Raw genomic sequence first — 27411 nt, forward strand, 5'->3', positions numbered from 1 at the left:
TGTAGAGATAAACAATGTGACTTTTATGGCCGTGTACTGTGAATCCTTTTGCTGCACGAAAATCAGTGTAAACTGTCCTAAAAATTAGTCAGAATATTCCGATAATATGGAATACGAAAATATAACCGTGAAGATCCCGCTGAAATACAATGTAATACAATATTTCTTGTCCAGTTTATAATCCAATCATAGCAATTTACAACGTAGCGTTGTAAATTGCTATGATCCAATATTTCCTGTATTCCAGTCGCCGGCTTTCCGCCAGTCGTCTAGCATGTCAGCATTCATGTCGCAATGCCAGCACTTTCTGCCCAATGAATACTAGCATAGCAATTTGACGTACCCATCAAGATTCTACCCGGGCGGCCCGGGCTCGATTCCGCGTCGGAGGTTTATTTGGGCTCCTCTTCCTCCACGTCGCTGTTCATACGGCGACAGAAAGCCCATAATAAGAATCGATGAAAGAACGCACTCACAAAGAACGGAAAGAGCAATAAAGAGCTGCAGAATAGATATTAAAATCGAAAAACTGGGACATCGGGCATTGAGGTCGAGGTGGATGCCAGAGACCGAGGTTGGTCGTTCGTCATCCTCCTATCTGCTCATTGCATCGCATTGTGTCTTATCGCATTGTGTGTGTCTTGATCAGATGAAAATATAATCTGACGATTAGTATATATCAATGTATAATGCATATATATCATTGGTATATATGTATTGTATATTTATTTACTACATACATCATCTGATAAGTTGCCTTCTGTGACCACTGAGCTATGACATATGTTGATTGACAGGTCAGCTTCGCTGAAATCGGGTATTGTAGCTGTAGGAAATTTTCTGCATTTTTCGATATAGAATGGCGCCGACAATCGCGACCAAAATCGTGAAAAGTATTGACTGTGGACAAGGTGCGGTGCGCGCGGTCAGGTACAATGGTGAGTTGAGTAATCTATAATCGTTAAGCTTGACATTCTTACGTACATTTCTGTAGGCCAAGGTGGGTGTCTGATTAAAAGACTCTATAGTCTATACTCTATATATCTATACTCCACGTCGTTTCGGCACCCTCCTATCTTTTCATTATATCTCTATCGTGTGGTGTATTGCCTTGATACAAATATAAATAAATGATTACAATGATTCCCATTCAGCCGACGGAAATTATTGCTTAACTTGCGGGGGCGACAAGACTATCAAACTATGGAATGCCGATAAAGGATTGATGATTAAGAAATACACCGGCCACGGATCTGATGTCCTTGACGTGTCAGGATCATGCGACAACGCACATTTAACGTCAGGAGGCTCTGACAAAACAGTGATGTACTGGGATGTTGGAAGTGGACAGGTGAAATCAGGACATTTAGATAATTCCAGTTGTCTAATTAGATTAATTAAACCTAAATGCCGGTAATATAATTCCAATTTAATTTGTGAAATGTTCCTATTCTCTTAATTTTTATCTACTTTCTGGTTTTCCTGAAAATTCTATAGGCAACTGTATAACTGTGATTTTTTGCGTGAAATGAAGCAAGCTAGCCATTCTTGTGCTTCTAAGGATGAACTACGGTATGAATTTATATAGGCTGAACTTGATTCAATGGCCAAGTTTTCGTGAAGTTCAGTAATTCTTAACTAATATGAAAAAATTGAAACTGTGTAACTGTCATTCTAATTTGGAATAACTATAGAGCTATGATTCTAATTCTAATCTATTTTGAAAATGTACTGAACTTGAGTTTTGTTGTATTCTAATTCGGAATCGGTATCAATGTCCAAGTTTTTGCGAATTCAACAATTCTAATTATATTCTACTTTGTAAATCTGAATATTTTCTAGTTTTCCAACTCCAATTTTCTTAATTAGCCTATTCAAGTATTTTGCAACAATCTTGCATCTCAAACACCCAGATTTTACGAAGATACCGTGGTCACGCGGGCAAAGTAAATTGCGTACAGTTCAACGAGGAAGCTACAACCATCTTATCTGGGTCTGTGGATTCATCGATCCGCGCCTGGGATTGCAGGTCTAGAAACCCGAATGCTTATCAAGTTATGGATGATGCTAAGGACAGTATTACCTCTATCCAGGTGAACCATTTCAACTTTATTAATGTTACTCACTAACAGTATCTATTTTCACCACGGTTGTATCTAAGTCACAAGTCAATTTGACTTTTATAATTTTGACTCGAGTCATTTTCTATTCACCACCGTGTCAAGGCCAAGTCGGGAGCAACAGGTCGAGTCCGAGTCATAGCGTCAAGACTCGAGTCTGAGTTCTAGTGTTAAATATTTAATATCGAGTTCAACTCATTTCTGTGAAACCCTTGGGTGATTTCTAAGGCCTCCGATTTATAAAATACTCATTTTTCTCACTCAAAACGTGTTAATTCGAACAGATAAAAGACAATTTCTGGGCTTATTATTCAATCTGTCCTGATATACGAGACTTGAATATGTCATAGAATAGGCCGAATCATTTTCCATGTTTAGGAAATTTACTCGAGTCACCAAAAAATAGTACTACTTGAAGTAGTTATGATTTTAGAATACTTCTACTTAACAGTGTTTCGTGTTTTTAGGCAAATCTTAGAAATACTCGCTTTTTACTTACTTGGAAATATTACTTCTACAACTTCAGCACAAACGATGACTTTGACCAACTCACAGATTTATTCAAACAGATAAAAGACAGTTTTTGGCCCAATTAGACAATGACTCATATCAATACACAAGTCGAATAATTTTCCATATTTGAGAAAATGACTTGAGTCGCCAAAAAATTGTGACTCGAGTCAAGACAACCTTGATTTAAAGCAAATCTTTGCATTACATTTGGGGCCCATCTTTAGTGTTATCATTATAAACTTTGTGGTGACTTCAGTATCTTTTACAGGTTAACGATCATGAAATACTTACGAGCTCCGTAGACGGCCGAATAAGGAGATACGACATCAGAAATGGAATGATGTATTCCGACTTCATAGGATCCGCCATTACCTCTGTTACATACACAAAGGACTCCCAGTGTATACTCATATCAAGTCACGACAGTACGCTGAGATTGCTCGACACTGAAACCGGGGAGATGCTGGGTTGGTATCAATGTTACATTTCATTCCGTCATCTTATTGTAGGTGACCCAGCTTCATGGGGATGTATCTAATTTGACAATGTCACCATTTATTTTACGTGAGCCCAATCTATCAAAGTTGTGCAATTAGTAAGTTTTTACCTTTCCAAATTAGATTGGAATGAAAATTTTAGCTACTTTTTTCAAAATTAGATTAGAATTACTAAAGCTTGGAATTGAAAATAGCTACCAGTCCTGCATTGGTAAGTGGATAATTACTTGTAGGGTACGATGTATCAGACCTGGACAACTAGAAAATTTTCAGCTTTTCCGAATTAGTTTAGAATCAGAGCTAAACAGTTTTTTCTAAATTAGGTTAAAATTAGAATTAGAGCTAAACATTTTTTCAAATTAGGTTATAATTAGAATTAGTGCTAAACAGTTTTTTCTAAATTAGGTTAAAATTAGAATTAGAGCTAAACATTTTTTCAAATTAGGTTAAAATTAGAATTAGTGCTAAACAGTTTTTTCCAAATTAGATTAGAATTAGAGCTAAACATTTTTTCAAAAGTTACGTTAAAATTAGAATTAGTGCTAAACAGTTTTTTTCTAAATTAAATTAGAATAACAATTAGAGCTACACAATTTATTCCAAATTAGATTAGAATTAGAGCTTCACAGTTTGTTCCAAATTAGATTAAAAGTACTGAATTCACAAAAACCTGGAAATTGAATGAAATTTGTAGTGAGAAAAAAATCAGCAAATTCAAGTTCAGTTGATACCAAATCAAAATTTATTCTTATAAGCATGACTCGGGAGAACGGTGGTATGTCTGTCTGCACATAAAGCTTGGGTCGTTTTGTACTATACAGTTCTCCTGTAGCATTTTTCAGGAGAGAGAGAAATTAGATTAGAATTATCTAGTTGTCCAAGTTTGGCAACAATTTCGACTATTTCATTCATTACCTTGAGTAGCAGCATGTCAACAATTATCTTGACTCGTCACAAAGTATTTCATTATTCTACTAAGTAGCATCAACGTTGGCTAATATCTCGACCCTCCATCAACTATTTCATAATTCTACTTGAGTAGTTGCTAACATTGATGCTACTCAAGAAGATTAGCTTGTGACATTGGCAAAATGAATACACCCACCGTATGATGGTGGTAATTCGGGTCAGTGATGCGACTGAACTTGTATAATTCGATTGCCTAAATTTCAAGTAATAAGTTCTCGGCACGAACAGCTCATAATTATTGATAAACTGGCTTGTTTTTGCGTTCCACACACTATTAGAAAATATCGAACAATGTGAACCAAATGTTGGTCAAAATTTCGCATACCGCACTGATATTTATTATAAAATTACACAACAGGTGAATATACTGGCCACAAGAATACAAAATATATGATAGAGTGCGGATTGAACATCAAAGACGACCATATAATCAGTGGATCTGAAGACGGATGCATATATATATGGGATCTCATAGAAGCGAAAGTGAAACACAAAATCAAGTTTAAAGAAGACCGAGTCATACACTCTCTCTGCCATCATCCGGAAGAAATATGTTTGCTAGCGGCGACGGAAAAGTATATTATTGTGATACGAAGTGAAGAATATGAGCCACCAAATGATTAACTCTGTAACCTAAATGCGTGCTAGTGTTGAAACGAATAGGTGCTATCATCCGGCAGATGTAGGGGATAAGAGCACAGTATTGGTGGGTAGCCACAACCCCATAACCTAAGCACACTAAACTGTAGTGTTGCGCTTCAAGTAAGGAGCTGACATGGTGAATCGGAGGTCTTGATGCACTGGATGTTCATTGAACTGATTATTGGAGGTACAGTGCTTCAATTGTTATGCAAAATATTCGCCAAGTTAGTAGCAACAGAAGTTGTGTGAAATTTAAAATAGTGGCCTACATTGGGCCATCTTTTCATGTCGGTGATGTCTTTATGGCACTGATACGATTGTTGGTACACAATGTCCTTTTTAATTCTCTAGCTACTGAAGAAAGTCAGCCGAAAATATCTGGGTTTATTCCAATATGAATATATTATTGATTGTTTATTGGCACAAGACTTTACTGTGTCATGTCTTTCCAGTGATTTTGGTCGCAATATATATCATCTGAACCACACACCAACAAAAATTTGAAGATATAATAATATTTTTGTGATGGTGAATGCAGGCTAGAAACATTGTGAAAATATCATATGGGACTGCATCCAAATTTGCTTTTACTATCAAATCAAAGTATCATGAATATGAATATCAAAACGGAACTGCATTCATTTTGCTTAGTAGACCAACTCAGATGACCAAACTTAGCATGAAATCAAACCATGAATAAGGGGCTAAACCAATATTTGCTTGAAAATCATACCAAAAGCATCATGAATAAGGAACTACACGCAACTTTGCTTAGTACACCAACTTAGACACATGATCTTTCAAATATCTTGAATCCGGAGATGTATTCGCTTCTGAACTCAATGAGACAATAGAGCCGTCAAATGGGTTCAGTGAATCCGGCTGGAGAATAAGTTCCAAAGCCTGATAGTCCGTCAGTCTCTGCACGTCTCGGTCAGTCTTGAGAGTATAGTGGGGAAGCTTACGAATCGCACGTATCTGGTCTGCGTCTATGCCCATGTCAAGAGCTTTGCATAGGATATCGGTAAGTTGAGCAAGGTTAGGTGCGTATTGTCGGTCGAGTTCAACTTCAACAAAATCATTGTTCATCTTAGAAACATGAGCCAGTCGAACGCACAACACAATGAATTGCGGGTGCACCACTAAACCTGCAGGGGCCCATTGAGTCGGAGGAGTACAAGTTACAGTTTGAGGTTGATAATGGAAAGGTTGTGTGAGAGGATTTTCAGGAATTTTAGTAGTATCACGATGGTTTGCTTTTGAATACATGAATTCGGGATGTGAGAGGTAATTTGGCTTGAATTTCAAATCTGATGTCGGTTCGGAATCATTTACTGGCACCTCCACAACTCCAAGTAATTCGAGCACTTCTGGATTTTTTGTAACGTCAGCTGGGGTTTCTCCTTTAGCATTGACGATGATTTTTTCTGCTCCTGATGACAGTAGGATCTCCACTGCCTTCAGATGTCCTCGTTTACAAGCCCAATGCAATGGGGACCAGCCGTTCATCTTATTTGTGGAGTTTATATCGACGCCAGACTCGATCAATTTTGAAATCTCGTCCACATTTCCATTAGCTGCCGCCTCCCTGAGTGCTTCCTCGTTTGTGGCGGCGTCCATCCTTACTGTTTGACTTTATACCCGCAAAAAGAACTACTCCGGTAAGGTGTAATGTGCATATATAGCCCAGTACAGTAATTATTGCTATTAGAAAATCGCTTTCCTTGCAAGAATATATGAGAGGTGGTGAAGGCAGTCACGAAAGCTGTATAGTCACTCAAGTAGAAGTTGAAGTAATAAAAGCAACCCCAATATACTTGAAGTCGAACATGCGGGCATTGATAGTGAAGTGTGATTTCAGTATTTAGGAACAAACCCATATTCCCAAATAAAATCCATTTTGATAACTCACATCATAAATATATTAAAACCCGATATGATTCTATTATTAATATGTATATTAAAGATCTGTACCGAGTGTACCCCAAGAGTCTGGTTGACCAACCTCAACCTTGATATTTTTGAATGTGTGGGTGTGAAAAGAGCTACTGAAACGCAAGATCATTGTTTACCTTGGATTACCTCAATGCGATATTTAGATGGTAACGATTCGTTTCCGAATTTATGATTTATACTTTCGGAGTAATTGGTTGTTTGGTTCATATCCCTCTTTCGTTTTCTGTACAAAATTGGCATCTGTAACTAATGTCGCAGTCTGGCGATCAATTAAATTAGATTTCAAATATATTCAAAGCACCGCAGTAAGATGCAGCAGCATCATACCAATGTCATGCTGAAATACCGGCGTATGCATCAACTGAACACTGAGTTTGCAATAAAATTCAATATGCATCACCCAAATAAAGTAGAAGCTGATACCGGTTTACCCTGACAGATGTTGAACCAACGATCAATCGAGAAAGAAGATGCGATAACGAGTGTTTTACTTTCATTTGCGTGCCAGATCGACAGTCCACCCTGATTGGAATCGCTGGCCTTTTTGCCTGATATATCAGGTGAGCAGCGATGACTTTCCAAGTTGAAGTAATTTAATAAAAATCAATTAAAAAATAAAACATAGTGTGAGCGCAGGACACCGATTCCAAAGGTGTAGTCCACCCGTCTCCGTCACTCTCGAAATCCGTTATGTTTGGGAAACCCAGCTGCGGAACTATGTTGCCGTTGGTGGGGCTAGAGATATCAAAAGTCAAAACCTAGTGAGGCATATCTAAAAATACCGGAAAATGTTCGAGTTGCCTAAAGATTTGCCAACACCGAATATACATTATACATCTGTTCCCTTATGACACTGATGTATTTATAGACTCACACGTGTAGACCTTATGCCCCATCACACTCATATGACGAGGGCGAATTTACAAGTTACAACTTCGTCAAGAAGGTGATGGACAGGAGTGTGTTTATTGTTTACATTCGATAATGGGAGCGCGATTGGACGGTTGACTAATAGAAATATCCTATCTCTCTCTCGCTGTTTTTTCTTCTAATTGTGAATAAATCAAGCGTTTAGAAAGCGATGGACGAGAGGCGCGCGCATCGCCCATACACAGTGCACTGCGTCATAAGGCTGCGCACGCGTGCTCTGCGCAGGGTCGTCTCCGGTGTGGCGCTGTTTGCCAGGCGCCTTTCATTGTCTATTGAATGGAAGCGGGGGTGGGTGGTACTCATGTAGAGTGCGTCAAGGTTAGATTTAGGAAGCTAGGGGTTTGGATATTGAAGTAATAATGCGTAAATACTTATAGGGTTCGGTCTTTAGAAACGTTAATACACGAATTTAAAGCCGTGCTTCGCGTCAGCTGAACCTATGGAGTTATGGTGTGTCGTGCCATCTGAATTAACATAATGATAATAGTCCGAATATGAATGATGAATTCGATGCGTGCTTCGTATAAAGGTGTTAGCAATGTCATAGTAATGATAATCGCGATGATCGTTGCCGGTATTTGTTGTTGTAAATCAAATTTTCTGATTCATTTCTGTTTATGGCTCATCACTTCATTGCACAAAATTGCTAATAAACCAATGATGATGCACTTGTAGGGTCAAATAGGGTAATGAAGTTTGTTCTGTTCTCAATGACATGCTTACATGAGCCTATAGTGTATAGAATCAGACAGTTCATGGTAAATATCACTATTGAAATACCTATGGAATCGTATGATTAAACTTCGGTGACTTGTTTTGGTTGATCGTGTTTATATCATGATAATAACGTACTAGAATCGTAGAATGAGAGTTTCTCAGATACTTTGTGCATATATAATGCATAAACTTGGATATGAGGGTAATCTAGATGATACGAAATGTGTCAATGAATCATAGTTGCATAAATTCAAGTCGCAAGTTATTGTCACCACATGGGCCTAATGGCCTAACCTATAGGATCACTAAATTAGTAGTAGAACAATTCAATTCGCTATTTGAAATAGTACATTGCATTGATGTTCAATCGGACAAGTGATAGTGTTGGACTACTAGTGTATGTCGCATTTGTTGTCTTGATGACGGTAGTCTATTGAAAAACCTTCGACTGGCTCTGGTCAACCGTACTATTAGAGATAGACATGTATTTGGATTTGAAAATAACACATTTTAGCTGGATTTGGATCAGATATGGATTCGATATTATTTTGAAGCTGGATTTGAGTTTAGACATAAAATTTCTTGTAACTTTCCGGTTCATGCGACCTTTCGATCAAACCTCAGCAATTTATACTTTTGACATGGACACGATACAAAATTAATTCTGTATCCGGAACAGGATTTGGATTTGAAAATATTGAATTGCTCATCTCTGGCTAAACTATATCGTGGCTGCTACGGTACAATTTGAAACCTTTATTTATAACTATGTACAAAAGTACTGTGAAATTCGAAGTTGGTGACAACGTCACGTGCGTTAGGTCCGCCGATATAGCCTGCGCAAAATCCAAACGTCACTTCATAACCGAAAAATATATAAAGTTGTCATAATCAAACCTTGATTCTGCCCCTGTTGTCACGTTTTGTGTATAGCCCTATATTTAATATTGTCTATACTCGAAAAAAAGAAAAAAATATTTTCAATTTCCTGACCGAAAAACTGACTGCTTGCTAGTTATGCCTGAAGTCATGTTTAAAATGGCTTCATTGAAATAGAATTATAGCTCGAATCCGCAATGTAGTTTAGTTCTATTCAGTTTACTAGAGTAAGAAGAAATAGCAATATAGCATTGCAGGAATTGTAATCACTGAATTTATATGAACTGAACTTATTCAATGTCTAAGTTTTCGTGAATTCAATAATTCTAATTTATTCTAATTTGAAAAAAGAGGTAGCTATAATTTTTACTGAAGTATAATTTGGAAAAGATGAAAATCTTTTAGCTGTCAAAGTAAGACACTAATACTAATATATTTGCTTCAATTCAGTAGATTTTCCCTTTCTAATCATGTTAGTTAAATCATTATGCGCAAGGTAGTACTTTTGATAATCGGAAGAGATGCCGCGGTGTGTAGTACCGGGGTGTAACGAACGCCACACGAGCACCCATTTCTTTCCGAAGGACCCGAAACGCAGGGAGCAATGGGTTCAATTCGTGAAAGGCATCGATCCCGATTTCACCGAGCCGGGAGTCTACTCGAGCGTGTGCGGCGCTCATTTCGAGACAAAGTGCTATAATTTCAGTTTATGGCTCGACCAACACGGGAAAGACATCGGCCATAAGAATCCGAGGCGGACTTTGTCGGAAGAAGCAGTGCCTACAATTGTGGGGGTCGACTCAGGCCCGTCTCGTTCGTCTTCCCGCAAAAGAGGTTCGCAAAAGGCTGCCACCAGCACAAAGAACGGGCCCGTGTTTACAAACACCTTTACAATGATTCAAAGCACATCCCCTGTTACTACCGTGTCTCAAAGCGAGGCGCCTGTCACCCAGACTAAAACTGCTACAAATGTGAAAAAAACTGTGGCACCAAAAATATCAGTACTGCGATCTATAGCGAGCAAGCCGGTCACTGTTACTCTACCTCAGCAAATCATGGTTCCCACCGGTGTCGGAAGAGCAATAACAACTCCAATCACGACGAGCAAAACTGTACCTTCGCTATTGAAAATAGCTACCAATCCTGCGCTGGTAAGTTGACAATTACTTGTAGAATGCTGTGATGTATACCAGGGGTGGCCAACCTGCGGCCGTAGAAGGAAATTTCTGCGGACGTCGACGCGTAATGCAGTTATTATGTGTTGGTGGCTGTTGACATGCAAATTTAATTTACAAGGTGATTCTCGAATTCTTGAGAGATTTGACTTAATCTTGAAATTATTAGAAAGGATGCAATGCCAGTTCTGCATCACATTAAAGATAATTTTATTCATTTTCGACCATACCTATTTCTTAGCGCATTATGGCAATGCGGCCCTGTGGATATACAGCTGTACCTCAGCTGAATCACGGCCGTATCACTGAAGTATAAGCTGTATCACTGAAGTATCAGCTGTATCACTGCAGCATCAGCTGTATCATTCCAGTATCAGCTGTACCACTCAGGTATCAGCTGTATCCAGGCGCGTAGCCAGCCGAAAAATATGGGAGGGGTTTGAAATGAAGAGGGCGGGGTTTCGATTTTTATAGCATCAATTCATTAGGGTTAAGTAATGCGTAAATGACGATTATACAATCGCCTCGCGTTGACGAACTTACGCGTATGATAAGCTTGCCAACGTGTCCGGAAGTGCTGTTAATTAGCGAGTCCCTGATCTCTCGCGAACAATTGAATACGCGAGCTTTCTCAACGCTTATTACGCGCATATCAACGCATATTACGTAACCCCGGCGACGATTTGCACAAGTCAAAATGTCCGAGTTGTTATGGAATCTGTTCTATAATGGCACCGATTTCAGGTGGTTCAATTTCAAACCTTTCTCATCTTTTATAACTCAAGCATTGACACACATCTTCCGATGGTTATGTTCAAGTATTAGCGAAAATCAGTCAAGTATGTACGCACCGTCGCACGTACATGTTTGAGGTCGATTGCGGACATTCCATGTCATTCAGTTTAGCGATGTCATTCTTTAATCACGATCGCAAATCCGCATACAATCCATCGAGAGATAGGAGCCAAAGCATGCTAGGCCTGAGACGCGATCGTTATTAGGCTAGCGATGATATCTTTCGTATCAGGCATATTGCGGATGCGATTGTTGTGTAAGCCAACGATGATATAGTGCGGGACAGGCAAAGCAGATGCGATTGTGCAGGCGATGGTATAGTTCGCACCGGGCCTATTGCAGACGCGGTTCTTCAAGCCAGTAGAACTAGGCTTGTTAGAGACGTGATAAATCAGGCTAGCAACGATTGCGGAGCGCGCGCCAATCGATGACTTAATTTCGCAATCATCTCGGCGAGATCGATTCTCGTTAGTTTTTGCCGTGCTGGATGCAATCGTTGCTAGCCTGATTTATCACGTCTCTAACAAGCCTAGTTCTACTGGCTTGAAGAACCGCATCTGCAATAGGCCCGGCCAATTGGCCGCGCGCAAGCCTGGCTTGGCCGTGTTAAAGGATTTTAGCAAAAAAATGTTAGCGTAGATTGAAGAATGCCGTTTGAATACAGTGTTCGTCAGATAACCTGTTGCTATTTCTTTGTTCTTTGTTGATATTAAGCCGTCAAATTGTAGATCAAAGTTGCGTTGCCGTCAATGCCGTGTATCGGTGAATGCGTGAGATTAAGCATCCAATTGTTGAAGCATAGACCTAATAGAGTTCTAGATTTGATGAGATCGCGGACCACGCGACAATTATGAATTACGCGTCGCCAGTGAGGTGAATACTGCAATACATCTGATATTATTAATACTAATTACGCGCGTTCGGAAAAGCGACGCGACGAGTTGTAGCTACACTGTGACTGTGATTACATTGTACGATATAACGACCTTGTCTCCCTTGCACGCACGTGAAAAAAAGCCCTCTCTCGTCTACTGTGCACACGAGAGAAGACGCGAGAAAAAGGCCATCATATGTATCGGTCATATCATTGCGCAAGAGCGTGCTACAAATTAGCTAGTGCTACCGACCGACGAAATATTGAAATGCATCGAGAGGGGTTTCGCGTAAATGGAAGGGGTTTCGCGCTTCAAAAGTCGGGGGTTCCGACCCCCGAAACCCCCCCTCTGGCTACGCGCCTGGCTGTATCACCCAGGTATCACTCTGCATATCACTCGGGTATCAGCTGTATCAGCTATTTCTCGGGAAGGTTCCAGTGAGAAGGTTTGGGTGTCGAATAGAATATTAAAGCGGCATTCGTACTCTGAAGAGCAGTGGCAAAAATGTAAGCTGACAAAATTGATTGATCGGCTACATGAAATGGCCACGACAATGTATTTGGATGTAAAGAGGGCATTTTATAATCAAGGAATAGATAATTCTAGTTGTCTAACTTCACTAAATTAGAGCGGAATGTCGGTAATCTTATTCAAATCTAATTTGAAAAAGCTGAAAATTTTCTAGTTGTCCAAGTCTTGGAATTTACCGACTGAAGGGGAAATTTGAACATGAATTATGAAATTTGAATTCCGGGACAAAAAATCGGACAAGGAAAAAGAAATGATATTTGCAAGGTGTCTTGGAGAAGCAATATTGCGTGCCGATGCTAACTTGAAAGTTTCTTCCGACGGGAAGCTACGCATCACGGTTGCAAATAAAAATGCTGGATCGAAACCAGGCCTCAGCCGCCGAAAAAGAAAGCGAATGGCATTTTTAGTTAAATTGATATTGATTGCAAATAATTTCGTTCCGGGGTCACATTATTTTCATTCATGAAACTTATTCCTTTTATTAGAAAAAACAGTATCGTAAATATCTGTGTCTAGAGGTGAATGTGGGTACCCAAACGCACAGGAGTAGTAGGGATTATGAAATTTAAATGCAGGTTTGAACGCAGTCCAGATATGATACTCCATAGAGATATCTGCTCGAACATGGTGGCCAGGTGTTGTATGAGTGATAGGCTACTTGTTGAGTGGGTGAATCTTGGTCCACTTCATCATCGCACAAATCATTTTGTAGCCTTGCTATACTGCGTCCTGAATCTAGTTTACTCTTGACATTTCTCGCAATGAGACAATTGGTATGTTTGCATCATCACTGTAGGAGACGATACCCTCGTGTTCTGGTACCTGACTGTTTCGCATCCCAGACGTAGTCTTGACGTGATACTTTTTATGCAGAGAGATTTCTGGATGATACCTGGGTGATACAGCTGACACTTAGAGTGATACAGTTGACACTGCTGCGATACAACTGATATACAGCTGATAATGCTGTATATCCACAGGGCCTGGCAATGCTTTGGGTTAGAGTTGTTCGAAAATAACTTTTTTCTAGATTAGAGGGATTTCACTGATTAAATTGTTATGTTGCTTAAAAAAGCGCTGTACACCAAATTTTCAGATTCCAACTGGTAGATGTGAACGCACGGGAATTTGAAAATTTGGAATTTATTGTAAAAAATTATCAGATTTTACTGTCAATCCCATGAAATTGTTGAGTCGTCTACGAAAACGATGCAAAACAAATTTGATGCAATTCCAACCCGTAGAAGCGAATTAATAATTCTGGGATTACCCACCGCACAATGGAAATAATTTCTTTTCATTTTGCAATTGAGATAAAATATTACTACTATATTTGGCTCTGCGGGCCGACGGTTGAGAACCGCTACTGTAGTTTACACTGCATTATGGTCCCACCTGTAATTGTCGCTCGTATAATCACATTCTTGTTGGGCTAGATGAAAAATGCACAAGGGCAAAAGGTCATAATGCTGAAAAACGGGTCGCGGGTGAAGGTGTTGGGTAACTTTATGACGAAGACTGACAAAGGACTAGTTTCTACCAACCTGTCGGGGTCCAGCACACCGCTGGCGACCACGAGTAGCCACAATGCGACTCCACCAGTGCAGCCTCCCGTGACACAGAAGCCCAAGGTAGGTTCTTTAACAATCGTTGACCGTTGCTTACAAAGATCGCAATAATGGAGTTGTGAGGTTAGATCCCTCTATCAGCTTTTAGACTGATATTGTGGCACATATTTGTTGTCATGGATATTATTTTATGTGTTTTTTCAGGGCTGTAATGACTCGAGTCGTAATTTTTTGGTGACTGGACTTGCCTCGAGTCATTTTTTGAAATATTTAAAATTACTCTACTCGAGTCAATTTCCGTATCGACTCGAGACTAGGACAGCCAAGACAGACATTTCATTGTGTCTTGAAAGAATAGTCAAGCATGATTGGTATTTCGTCTATCAGTCCTGATGAATGAATGAATTGATGAATTGAAAATCTGTAATTATGTTCATAATTAATCCTGTTTATTATAAGATTTAATTATAATGCAAGCCGGTAATACGAATTCTAGTTTATGATATTCATGTTTAGCGTCATTTGATGGAACGGTTTCTTCTATTTCCGTAGGATTCTGGTGTCTATATACTTCTATGTTCTTCGAATTTTGTTTTTGTGCGCCAAAGATGATAGCTTAGTCTGCTCGAATACATGGTTCAGTTATTTGCCACCTTACGGGTGTTATTAAACGCGAAGGAGTTATCGTCATTGCCATCAATTTTTTGCAGGCTTTGCGAAAGAAGCTTTATACAGTCGATGAATTGAACAGGCTGTCTCGGGATGAGTTCCTCGCACAGTTCACAGCTCCTGTGAAGATACTGGACTCCTTCAACCATGCCTTGAGGTTCGGTGCATTCTGGAAAGTTCTTTCCTGTCCGTGTAAAAATTGAATCCGACATTAGAGACATGGAATTTTTACCTTGATTTGAGCTGGATCAACCATTTTTATGGGCTTTAAATCGTATCAGCTACCAGACTTTAACAACTAACAAATTTTCAGCCTTTCTAAAAATATTGGAGTTATATTCAAGCATGAGAATGGCAAAAGTCTGTACGGCAAGCATGGCTAGTTTCACACTATACAGTTCTCCTGTAGCATTTTCAGGAGTGCTGGAAATTAGAATTGAAATGGGAACATAGAGACATTACACAAGTTACTTTGGCCTTTAACCGTCTACAATTTGCAGTAGCAAAACAGCCATTGAGTGTATGAGATTTTCTATTGTGCACTACTGAATCTTACACTTGAAGTGACATCTCTGCTCTGCACCGAAAATGACCCCATTCACTAAAGCTAGTCATGATTTGACCTGGAAAGGTGATCAATCCTACTTGAGAATTGCTACTGTTGATTTTATGTTATTTGTCACTATATGTCGCCTGGTATGTGAAGCTAGTCGCGTTGATTTGATAACATAAGTTTCCTCGTTCGTTTACGACAGATGTCAGCTAATCAGAAGCTGCCCGTTTGTTATATCATGTCCGTTGAAGATGGATTGCGAGCGCGTCATGTTCCTGCATCTGAAGAAGCACCTTTCGAACCTTCAGGCCACGCAAGCAGGTCAGTTGCGTTGTCAAGCAGTCTATGGAACCGCTGAGGATTTTATCGAATGTCAATGAATTGAAAATGAAGCTGCATCAGAGAAAATTCGGAGCATGTTTTACTGCCCTCTAATGAGCGAATGCTTAGTAAAACATTTTTGACAAAGTTTTACACTATCACTGATAATTAGGTTGAAAATTATTCAACTATATAATAATTAGGGCGATTTTTTTACCTCAAAATTTTGACATTTTTTTACCTTGTTAAACTTAACTTTGACAAAATTTTGCCCTCGTGTATGTAAATTAGGTGTTTTCACAGATATTGTTAGAATTGTACTGTTTGTTTTCATTTCTGGTTGGAAATGTCTGTCCTTAGGAAGTAGTATGGCATGAAAAAACTTTTTGACTTGAAAACTGTCAACTTTTTACACGAAAAAACTTTATTTTAACGAAAGGTGGACCTGTGAAGAATTCCAGTAGTTAAATCACGCATTATGGTAGAAATAATTCAAATTTGTTGTAGAGCAACGAAAGATACTTTCCTACATTCTCGGATAGAAAGTGTCTGTCCTTGCCAAGTAGCTTGCCACGAATGGAGAAATAACGTTCAACAGCAGCAGTTGTTGGATGGCAACACAGAAGTTGTGCGTACACTGCTGGTGACACACCGTGTTGCTTCATTCTGACAATACTGTCTACATCAGTGGTTCTCAACCTTTTTCACCTCGCGGACCGGTAAAATTTCAAAAAAATGACTGGCGGACCGGTGAACTTTGAAAATTGAGTTAAGCCAAAATGTAAAGCATGCAGCCGTTTTTTGCAGTTATATGGTGCTAGAGAGTGACATTTGGAGGGTTTTGATCGTGATTAATTATCTTCACGATGGCATCCATGTGATTTTATGGTAGTCAGTCTGCTGAGTCGATGTAAAATTGCCTAATCCAGATAAACGTGCTACCGCCGAGAGTCGTTTACAGTCTTTCGTGCCGAAGGCCGTGGGTTTAACCAACCACGCCAACTCGAATAATATTCTTCTCCTTGACAATATCGATACAAGAAGCGTTTCGGATTCGAACCAAGCACCTTGTGCTACCTTGCTCATTGCCCACTGCCACCGGACGCATAGGCTAGTCTGGCAACTACGAATACAATGCGTGACGCAAGAAAACACCTTACAGTTACTATACCGGCAATCCGTGCCGAAAAAACACTTTGTCAGCCCACCTCCAAAAGCGTTGATCTTGTGCCCCACAGGTCGATAAAGCCACAGTTGGGAGGATGTTTTCACCTGTACTTGTGAGCACATTCATTCTACTCGTTGTAAGCAAAGAGTTTAAGTAGCTTAATCGCGTCAATAGCGAAAAATTTTCCACCATTCATGACTGAATCGGTTTTCTTGCTGGCATGATTTTGGCACTCCTTTCGGAGTCCCATGTTAGCCTAATCTTCATTATTATGTGTTGGTACGTCATGGCGCGGTAATGGCTAATGCCAAATGCCTATTTCTATAAATCATGCGTATTTCTCGGAGACGGGCACCTATTATGCAAGACATTTAGTGCCACTAAATCGTGCAAAGAGCGAAAAGAAATAGAAAAATGTTTCAAATAAATACGCTATGATTTATGTTCATCATGGTTGTAATGACTCAAGTCAATTTGTGTATTGACTCGACTTGTACTCGAGTCGTTGCACATGACTCGGACCAAGTAATATGACTCGAGACTTGGTCTACCAAGACAGGCATTTCATTGCAATTTCGAAGAATAGTGAAGTTATCACGCTGATATTATTTCGTGTATCAATACTAGTAGGGCCTATACTTGAAAATGCTACCTGAAACTGTTAAAAGTGACGAAAATGAGAATATTATGAATGAGAAGCATTCGATATCACCGAGTAGAGTTGTGGGTCTCACATGACATTAACTCGAAACTGAAAAGTCCACACAATGACTTGGAATCGGACTCGAGTCAAAACACTGTGACTCGCACTCGACAGTCTACTCAGTGACATGAACTCGGACTTGACTCGGTGCTGAATTGAAAATGAGTCGACTTGACTCGAGTCAAAACTAAAAAAGTGAGATTGACTTGTGACTCGTAACCTTATGACTTGGATACAACCCTGATGTTCATTTGCAAAATAATTTCGGCTTCTTTTCAAGCTCAGCCCTTCTCCAATTAGGCGGTTTGGGTGCCCCGGTTACGGTCCTGCACAAAATGAATGTATCGAAGACGAATGCACGCGCAAACTACGCTGTTTAGCGATGAGTCAGCTCGTACCCGTTCTGTACTTGTCGCTCGCATGTCGTCAAATGACACGTCTTGAACTTCAAGTCAAATCGAACATGTTTCCAGCCCTAGTGTTACCTCAAGTAGTTCTGAATCAGTTTAAAATTTGATTTTGTATTTATTTCATCAATAGGACAAGGCTTTTACAGTGAATCTTGAATTTAAGGTATAAAATTTTAATTTACCTGGCGGACCGGTAGGAATGTCGTCGTGGACCGGCGGTTGAGAACCACTGGTCTACATCACAATTTTTCATCATGCGCTTCTTGATATAAGAACCAGTTAGGATATTGCGGTACGTTGAGCATAACACCATGTCGACCTGTTATATTTAACTGTTTATGATTCACAATGAGCAGACAATGGGCCGTCAACAACGGCTAGGCCTACGATACAAACGAAATGCAAGTTGCAAAAGAAATTTGACTTCGTAAACAATTTTTTTTCTTAACGCGATAATTTTGACTTTTTGACATATCGAAAAAATCGCCCTTTTAATAATAGGTGTGACTCACAGGACAATAATTACATTTCGCTTGTCGCTTGGCTAATGCTGCTTCACCGGATTTTGTATCTAGTTATGCTTTATCACATTTGTATAACAGTAAATTATATCATAACTGAGTACGTGAGTGTTTAGATTCGCAATTGAGTACTAGGCAGTGCGTTGATTATTCAACCATCAGTATATTAACGATGTGGAGAGTTCGAATATGTACTTTTCATGCCAGATCTACTACATCACATTATAATTTGGTATTTTTTTCGATCATACCTATTTCATTGCACTTTATGACAATGCTGCGGTTTCAACATGACTTTCGATATGTGATTTCCACTAACGCGGGTAGCTTTGTAGTACACCTTTCGTATTCGTGATTCACAATTTCCACAGTGAAAAATAGTATCTAAACTATAATTCTCGTTGGTGATTCAACTCTTAGTGGCGAGGGGTGTATCATTTCAGCACAGGTACTCAAAAAGCTATCCCTATACTTGAGCAAATTGTAAAGTTTTGAAACTGGACCTTTGCTGAAAATAGTTGTTTATTTGAGTAGCCCTGCTCTAACGCCTCCCGTATTTGACAGCTAACAAAGTACCGTACAAGATATCGACCGGCGTTAAGCTGAAAGAAAACAGTTCTTCGAGCCCTTCGGCCGCGGTTAAGAATCCGCAAAATGTGACGCAACAAAACAGTATTGGCGTCAGGAAAGTTGAAATCGCGTCTTCCGGGGCTACGTTGAATTCAACAGCGGGGGGGATTAGATTTGTGACTTCACAAGCTACGAAACCAGTTGTGAAAGTCATGTCTTCTCGTCATGTACAAATATTACCCAACACCGCCACGGTATCACAGGCCCAAGGCTGTATTCAGTCCACATCGGCCGGACCTGTCATATTGAACCATTCTCCCGCGCAGTGGGCTAAACGTCAAGTAAAGATGCCCAACAACGGACAACCTATGGTGATGAAAATAGCGGGAAATTCGAAAACGACGCAAGCCAATGGGTCGGCCGCTCCGGGGCAAAATATGACTCTATTGTTAATGCCGGTGACAGGGGTTGGGTCTAAGTCGCACACGACCGGCCCTCAAGCGACACAACAACAGTTAAAAGTAGTCCCGACTGTGCTGCGTCCCAAAAATCCTCAGATTCTGCACAAAGGGCCGATTAGCACCACGAACGAAATGATCTTGAAAGCGAAAGAAATTATGGATAAAAAGGTGGCTCATAAGTCCAGAAAACAAGTCCTTCCGAGGTTTAACAGACAGCGGGACACATTGTCGCCGCCTCCTTTCGAGGTTAAGATCACCCCGCCTAGACTGATTGATTTAGCGAAACACGTAATATCTGGAGATAGTCTTCTGCGTGAAATCGATTTGGCTGGGTTATTGGCGCGATCAAAACCCCCTGAAATTAATCCCGAACGAACCGCTAAAAAGCCAGAAAATGTCTTTTGTAAATTGACGGCCGAGGAATTGGCGAAGAAGAACTCGTTTTTGCGTTTGCTGGGGTTGCAAGGCGTCGATTCGAAGCGTGATTTCGTTAAACGTAAAATGCGCGAGACCAGGACAAGGCTGCAACGTAGGAAAATGCGTAACGAGTACTTGCGTTCCCGTGTGGAAACGCAGAACGCAGAAAACGAAGTTTTCGATCCTGAATCCGACAGGAAAAGACCCGTCGTCCAAGTTTCAGACCAGGACGGTCCGGATTTAAAAAGGGTAAAAGTGGAATGCGACCCAAAACCAGCCTTGAAATTCAAGCAGATCAAAAAACACTCCACGTTCGAATACGATTTCTTGTGTCATAAAAATAAAAAGCGGGGCGGCCCGGGCTGTAGGAATACGCGGGTGGAGGAAATGCTTCCCGAGTGTCTGGTGGTGCTGAAGAGGGTTTCCGGGGGTCTGCCGAAGAGAGTGGACTCGAAGAGGGATCGTGGCGGGAGGAGGTATAAGGAAGTTGTGGTCAACGGGGAAGTGGTCAGGATTAAACAGGAGATGTTGTCGGATGGTGAAAATGAGAGGTGTGTATGGTTCTTTTATCGATTTGATTCTTGCGTTGATTCCAAACTTTGTTTTGTAGTTCTGATTAGGGCTGGGATCTAGTGTCAATTGTAATTTTAAATTTCAAGTTCCAATTTTCAAGTTTATAGATACCGTAATCAATTTTTTCTAAAATTTTCCCATTTTTGGCCATGTTTATGCTCGTGATATAGTTTCAAAGTTGATTATGATCAAGATGTGGCTTATTTTGCGGCCGCAAAAGGTTACATTTTTCGACTTTCATTATCGCTCGTGTGATGGCATAATATGTGTTACTTGAATCCCGAATTGGCTCTAAATCGAATCACCACGTTACAGATTTTGCCCAATCCTACTTTCGATGTAGGATGCGTGACGTCAGCCAATTTTCAAGGTTGCTGTACAATTGAGTTATGTTCAAACTTGAGTTTTTCTTTAAATTTTGCTTGGTATTCAATAGCGTAGTTTGGTTGGTTAAAAACTCGCTGCAGGCCAAATTGTGCTCAATTCCAACCTGTCGAGGTGAAGTTAACGATATTCAAAATTTTAGATTTGAAATAATGGCCTATCTACGGTAGTTCTAAAATTAAAGATTACGGTATAGAATTTCCTACCATAAATGCTATTTTTTTCAAATGCATAATTTTTTACTCCAAAAACTTAGTTTTTACCGGTTGGAATTGAGCAAAATTCGGTGTGCAGGAATTTGTTGGCCAACCTACCTGACAATTTCATCGAATACGTATGCCACTAACCCGGCATTTTATTATTGAACCCGATGCCTTGTTTAACAGTGAGGATGAGAGCATAAAAGAAAAGATGCTGCAGCCTCCGTCTGACGATGAGACGGACGACATTCTTTGTAACAACAAGTACAAACGGACAGACGACGGCGACACCACCGACAGCGATAGCGAATTCTGCGCCGCAAATAAATGGTAAGGATTCTCTTTTGCGTAACAATATTATTAAATATCTACTGCAAATCAGTATGACTTTTTCTGTGAGTCGGGTGCGTGTCTTGAACTTCAGTTAACCCCCGGGTCAAGAACCACTGAATTAGGTTTAACGGGGCAACCGCATTATGCATTGTTGCGTGCATTTCAAGAGGTCGTTTGTTATTTTGTCGCCTCTAATGATAGTCTTCTAATTCTAAACCTCTCGTGTTCAGGCGCAAGAAGTATGAGGAAAGGATCAGTGACCGGTGAGTGTACTTGAATTTAGGCTGAGCAAACCGAACTTATTATCCTTTAGGATTTCCGGGGACCTGCGGTCCGGGGTTGTGACGACTCGAGTCGCAATTTTTTGTGACTCGACTTGACTCGAGTCATTTTTTGAAATGCGTAAAATGACCCGACTCGAGTCAATTTTTGTATCGACTCGACTTGTAAAACACTGACTCGGACTCGACCCCCTGCTAGCTGTGCTGAATTGAAAATGACTCGACTTGACTCAAAACTGTGAAAAAGAGATTGACTCGTGACTTGGTTACAACCCCGCTGCGGTCCCTGACTATCGCAATAGAGTGTCTCGTAAAATTTGTCGTTATATCCGCCCTGTAATATGATGCGCATTTCAGGTTCCAGGTGTCGGCAGCCGTCAAGAAAGGTCGCATCGGCGTGTTCCGGGAACTCGAGGAGAAGGTCGGTCTTTCAATCATTTCCACGAATTCCGTATCTAGGATATCTGCGAATTTCATATAGACTGAAACTACCGGAGGTAGGACTGAACTTTCACTCCTGCTAGGGCAGTAGTGTTGTTCAAAAATAACTTTTCTTTCCAGATTTCAGAGTTTCAATGATTGAACTGTAAGGTTTCCTAAAAAAGGCTGCGCACCAAATTAGGCTCAATTCCTACCAGCCAATTGAAATTTTTGAATAAAAAAATTTCTTTCAAATTTTACTTTCAACCCCATGAAATTGATAAGTTGTCTACAAAAACGATGCAAAAGAAATTTGACGCAATTCCACCCCGTAGAAGCGATGTTATTTAGAGTTTTTCATCAATACTTCTGGGATTACCCACCATCAATGCTGTTTTGGAAATCCAAAACTTTCACCTGCAATAACTTCGCTTCCACTAACTGGAAGTGAGCAAAAATTGTTATGCGTCATTCTCTTACGTAACTTAACCATTTCACGGGGTTGGCAGTAAAATTTGAAGGAAAAAAATTGAATTAAAAAAAAAATTGAAATTTAAAATTTGCTCTGCCGCGGCTTCGGCTGGCTGGAATTGAGCCAAATTTGGTGTGCAGCCTTATTCAGGCAACCCAACAATTTTATCAGTGAATCCCAGGAATCCGGAGAAAATAGTTATTTTGAACAACCCTATTGTCTTTTAGACTAAACTGCTTTTTGGAATTCATATTTTTTAAAATACGGTTATAGCATAAGTTTCAATCACTTTTTCGGGTGAATTCGCCATCAACGCAGCTCAAAACAGCCCTTGCATCGCGGTAACTGAATATATATTTGTAGATTACGACGATTGAGTAGTTGTCAGGCATTTGATTTTCTACTACTACTTGAAGTAGTTTGACAAGTGTTTGAAATTTCTACTTTGTACTTGTAATTGAGTAGAAATCTACAGATTTACTTCTACTGGTACTTGAGTAGCTAAGTTATCTAATTGACCAATTCTGGAAACTATCGCTATTGGGGATACTTTGTTTGTCTTGAATTGTTGCATGTACATTTCTGCTGGTTGTTGACAATTACCCCTGACGAGCGTCAGCTAAAAATATTCGGGTTTATTTCAATACGATTGTGCCTATTTTTGTGTTGCCTCTGTGACGTGACGTATCAGTCTAGCTGCTCTGATCTGTCGCGTTTCGCGGGGCTAAATTACCGCGCTCCCAAAGGGGAGACTCCGTCTGTCAGTTCGAGGCTGGAGGCCCTTTCGCGGAGTCTACAGCGACGGCGGCATCGTTTTTTAAACGGCGCCCCGTCTACATTTTTATAAACACTACTTGATCTTATTTGATCGAAACCTAGTTTCGAAGTGATGAGAAATTATAGCATGAATATCGTAAATAGATATGGTGACATGCGCATATATTGCTGGAAATGATGAGTTCTGAACGGATATATGATTCTTTATGATTATATTGTACGCGAATGCTGATCCGGCTGTTTAAAATGGTTGTTGTCCTTTATTTGGCAAATGTTACTGGCTGCCCGTGATATTGTTAGGGCCAAGAATTTGGCTCAATTGCGACCCGTAGAGGCAAAGTTGTGGGAGTAGATAATTTTGGGTTTGTAACAGTTGAAATTTCATTTGTAATAAAGAGTAGATAGTAGAAATTCTATCATTTATCTAAGACGAATAATTATTGGTCGGTATGTATGAACGTGAAGCAGGGCTTATTTTCATGCCTCATGTTTATAATTATGTTGAATCGAGAAGTATTGGCATATCTTTGAACTCAATTTGACACCAATTCTGCTTAGAGAAAAAAATAATAATTTCTGCATAGCTATTAGACAGAATTACTCATCATATTTACTTTATGAGCATGTCACTTTGAGTCTGTGACATTCGTCTTTGCTTTTTAGTATCTCGCGCTCAAGTACATAGAGAGATTGACGGAGCTGATGGATTTCCGCAGGGCTGCCTGGGCCGCTGGCGGATATGTCCCAGTACCCCCCGATTACATGGTCTGCAAGATTTGTTATAAGAAATTTACCCTGGTGGACACGATGCTGGCTCATTACAGACGACATGCAGGTGCGTGCGAAACATTTTTGCTCTGTTTTTCGGTTTGATGATACATGACCTGTTCTATTTGTTGGACAGGCGGAATTTGGAAAGAAGTGCAGGAGAATATTGAAAAGGAATGCTTGCTCAGTTCTGGGATGCCGCCGTCGAAATTGGACAGCCGAAAACGCACTTTTCCTGTGAGTCGAGTTTGCTTAGGCCCTGGATGACTCGATAACTCTGGTCAACACATATTTTTAGGCAGACAAAGTAAGGGTGGTTTTGGGGGTTCTGAAGGGCACTGATTCCGAATATGATCTGTTTTTTCAAATTGGCTCTATTTTTGTAGATCATCCGTGGGGCTATTTTGACTAAAATCTCGTATTTTCACAAAATGGGCTAGATAAAAAATGGGCTCAGTCAGTCGTACTATATATAAAGTTCAGGAATTCAATCTACTTGTTATTTTGACACGCTGAAGACTGTTTTAAATCAAAATACATTAACAGAATCATATTTCTAGGTATAAGATTTATCATAATTGGAGACTTTCACGGATATCATGTTTGTATATAAACTTCAATCATGTATATATGTGTTTACCTAGGTACTCAAATAACGTTGCTTTAATTAAATCAGTTTTATGTCAACCGCCTTCTTTGATCTTCCGTGATTACAATTATAATCAAAATTAATTTAGCTATAATTCTGATTGCGATCAATTCGGAATAGGGCTTCTTTTAGCAACAGAACGTCAATATTCATTTGGACAGTATTTTCGTGTTGTAATGAACACAAATATTTTCGGCTGACACTCGTCAGAGGTAATCGTCGGCAACTAGTAGAGAATGGGAAAGAACATCGTGTATCAACAATTGTTTTACAAAATTTGACGTCACCGGCATGAAATTTCGAATAATCCAGGCAGAGAGACGATACTTTGTGATCGCTCCTAAAGCTCAATGAAAATTTTCTAGCGCTCCAACTCGGGGTTGTAACCAAGTCACAAGGCTCCGAGTCACAAGTCAATCTCACTTGTATAGTTTTGACTCGAATCAAGTCGAGTCATTTTCAATTCACCTCCGAGTCTAGTCCGAATCATGGTATTGTGACTCGAGTCCGAGTCCAAGTCATTGTGTTGACTGCTAAGTTTCCAGTTAAAGTCTTGTTAAACCCACTTTTTATAACTCTGTTTGGTGATATCGAATGGTTCACATTTATAATATACTAATTTTCCTCACTTTTAGCAGTCTCTGGTCGCATTTTCAAGTACCATAACCAATAGACGAAATCCCGATAGTGTGATTACCTTGCTATTCTTCGAAATTGCAATGAAATGTTGGTCTTGGCCGTCTGAGTCTCGGCATCATATGACTTCGTTAGAGTCATGCGTGATGACTCGAGTCCAAGTCGAGTCAATACACAGATTGACTCGAGTCGAGTCATTTCCGCGTTTTGAGAAAATGACTCGAGTCGAGTCATCGCAACCCTACTCCAACTTCTGTTTTAGCGACTGCCTTTTAAAGTTTCAGAACCGAAACTTCACGGACAAGCCTTTTCAATGCGAGCTTTGCCACATGCGGTTCTTCACGTGTAGGTGCTTCGAGCAGCACCTCATCGAGGAGCACAGCGACACGCTCGAGGCCCAGACGCAAGTCGTCCTCAACCGACTGACTTTAGCCACCATGAACTCGAAGTCGGACCTGATCAGCGAACCAATTTTGAGAGACCGCGGGCACGAGTTTGCCGCGATTTCCGACGATGAATCTGTTAAAGACGCATTGCCAATAGCTACAGTGGCAGATTCTCAGGTCATTACTGTGCCAGATCAAGGGCCATCTACTCCGGACCGTTTAGAAAGCAGTTCTCCACCTCTGCCGCATTCGCCGGGGATGTATTTACGCAACCCGGACCAGATACAACGCGATGCGGTCGACGTGCTGCCACCTTTGCCAGCAGACGGTGCCGATAATATGCAGAATCGGGCAGAAGAATCGATTTCGCCTGACCCGTCTAGTATGTTGATCGACGACTGCCTGCCTACCGTGTCTTCGGACATGAGCTCGATAAAACTGACTCTTTTTCCGAAAAACGGAAGCGGATTGTCTCGCATTTGCTTCTCGAACGGCGGCAAGTTGTTAGGATCATGATCGTGAACGTTATTTGCATGTTTTCTGGTTTTTGTGATACTTTTTTGTCTCGAATGAAATGCAATTTGTACGGTGCTGTCGAATTGAATCGTGTGACGGCGTGTGCATGCGCGAACCAACTTTTTTGTGCGATCATTTTTGTGGTATATATTTGAATATAAATGAATCACGTCGAATGTTTGGAGGGTTGTGTCTGTGGATCGAGAGATGTACTGAAGGTATCAGTTGTGTTTTATTAAGAGTAATAGGACATTTTTTCCTGGGATTTGCTGGAGGTTAAGACACATTCATACGGAAGGAGTCACACTGATATGTAGTTGATGTTGATTATACTCTTGTTTCGTACGAAAACCACGTTTTGATGGCGTTGTTCTCGTAACACTGTTGTTGACGAGCAATTCGGCTTGTGCCGCAGATTTCTGTAGATGTGTAATAAGGCAGACGCTTGTGACATGGCGAAGATTTCAGGGTCAGTCAGGTTAAGAACCACTGCTCAAGAGCAATCTGTCAATTTACTCTGGTCGTGGGGTCGGATGTATTACGTAGAGCAGGTGCAAGGCACTGGCGAGATTTCGCATATGATTGGCAATGTAGTTCCAGTTTACTGGACTACGTGTCCTGATGGTGTTAGTCCGTCGACACATTCTCAGGGGCACGAGGTAATTTTGGACACTTGAGGTTGCATTGCTGCCGATGAGATATCGCGTTGGTGAGGCGTCTGCTTTTGCGGCCTGGGTAAGAGAACCGTCAATGACTGACAAGTAACTATCTGATTCTTCAAGAGGATGCGCGGTGTCTTGTATTGCTAGACTAGTATAACGCCACACGTTTGCACTACAAACGAATGCATATCGTTTCAGTAGCGATTTCAGCCTAGCGAAGTTTTAGAGCTTCCAACTCTCGGCGATTGGGACGACAAAGCAAGTTTGAATGAATGTATTTTTTCATCGATAGCTCCAAGTATATTTAGCATCACACCAACAACACTTGGTTCATAAAACCTACTCATGACATGAAGCAACAAAAAATGAAACTATTGACCCAAACAAAGATAAC

The 27411-nt window shown here is 40.3% G+C and overlaps 3 protein-coding genes across 3 annotated transcripts; 2 read left to right on the top strand and 1 right to left on the bottom strand.

Annotated features, from left to right (window-relative positions):
- The first annotated feature begins 778 nt into the window (after positions 1-778).
- LOC145450556 (WD repeat domain-containing protein 83-like) lies at positions 779-5373 on the top strand. Its single transcript, XM_080329075.1, has 5 exons — positions 779-938; positions 1155-1351; positions 1914-2093; positions 2902-3100; positions 4458-5373. The coding sequence occupies exons 1-5, from the start codon at positions 860-862 to the stop codon at positions 4721-4723; spliced, it is 921 nt and encodes a 306-aa protein (XP_080185201.1). The 5' UTR covers positions 779-859; the 3' UTR covers positions 4724-5373.
- LOC145450557 (ankyrin repeat domain-containing protein 40-like) lies at positions 4405-7336 on the bottom strand. The gene has a single exon (XM_080329076.1). It carries the CDS (start codon positions 6359-6361, stop codon positions 5513-5515), a length of 849 nt encoding a protein of 282 aa, XP_080185202.1. The 5' UTR covers positions 6362-7336; the 3' UTR covers positions 4405-5512.
- A 2301-nt stretch (positions 7337-9637) lies between these two features.
- Positions 9638-26531, top strand: LOC145450386 (uncharacterized). The gene is made up of 11 exons (XM_080328904.1): positions 9638-10374; positions 14036-14230; positions 14878-14993; positions 15592-15710; positions 19077-20511; positions 21304-21447; positions 21681-21713; positions 22089-22152; positions 24064-24235; positions 24305-24405; positions 25732-26531. The coding sequence occupies exons 1-11, from the start codon at positions 9745-9747 to the stop codon at positions 26353-26355; spliced, it is 3633 nt and encodes a 1210-aa protein (XP_080185030.1). The 5' UTR covers positions 9638-9744; the 3' UTR covers positions 26356-26531.
- Positions 26532-27411: the final 880 nt, after the last annotated feature.

Source organism: Botryllus schlosseri, chromosome 11 (assembly GCF_051294905.1).
Source record: "Botryllus schlosseri isolate E-star chromosome 11, Bs_hap1, whole genome shotgun sequence".
Taxonomy (NCBI): Eukaryota; Metazoa; Chordata; class Ascidiacea; order Stolidobranchia; family Styelidae; genus Botryllus; species Botryllus schlosseri.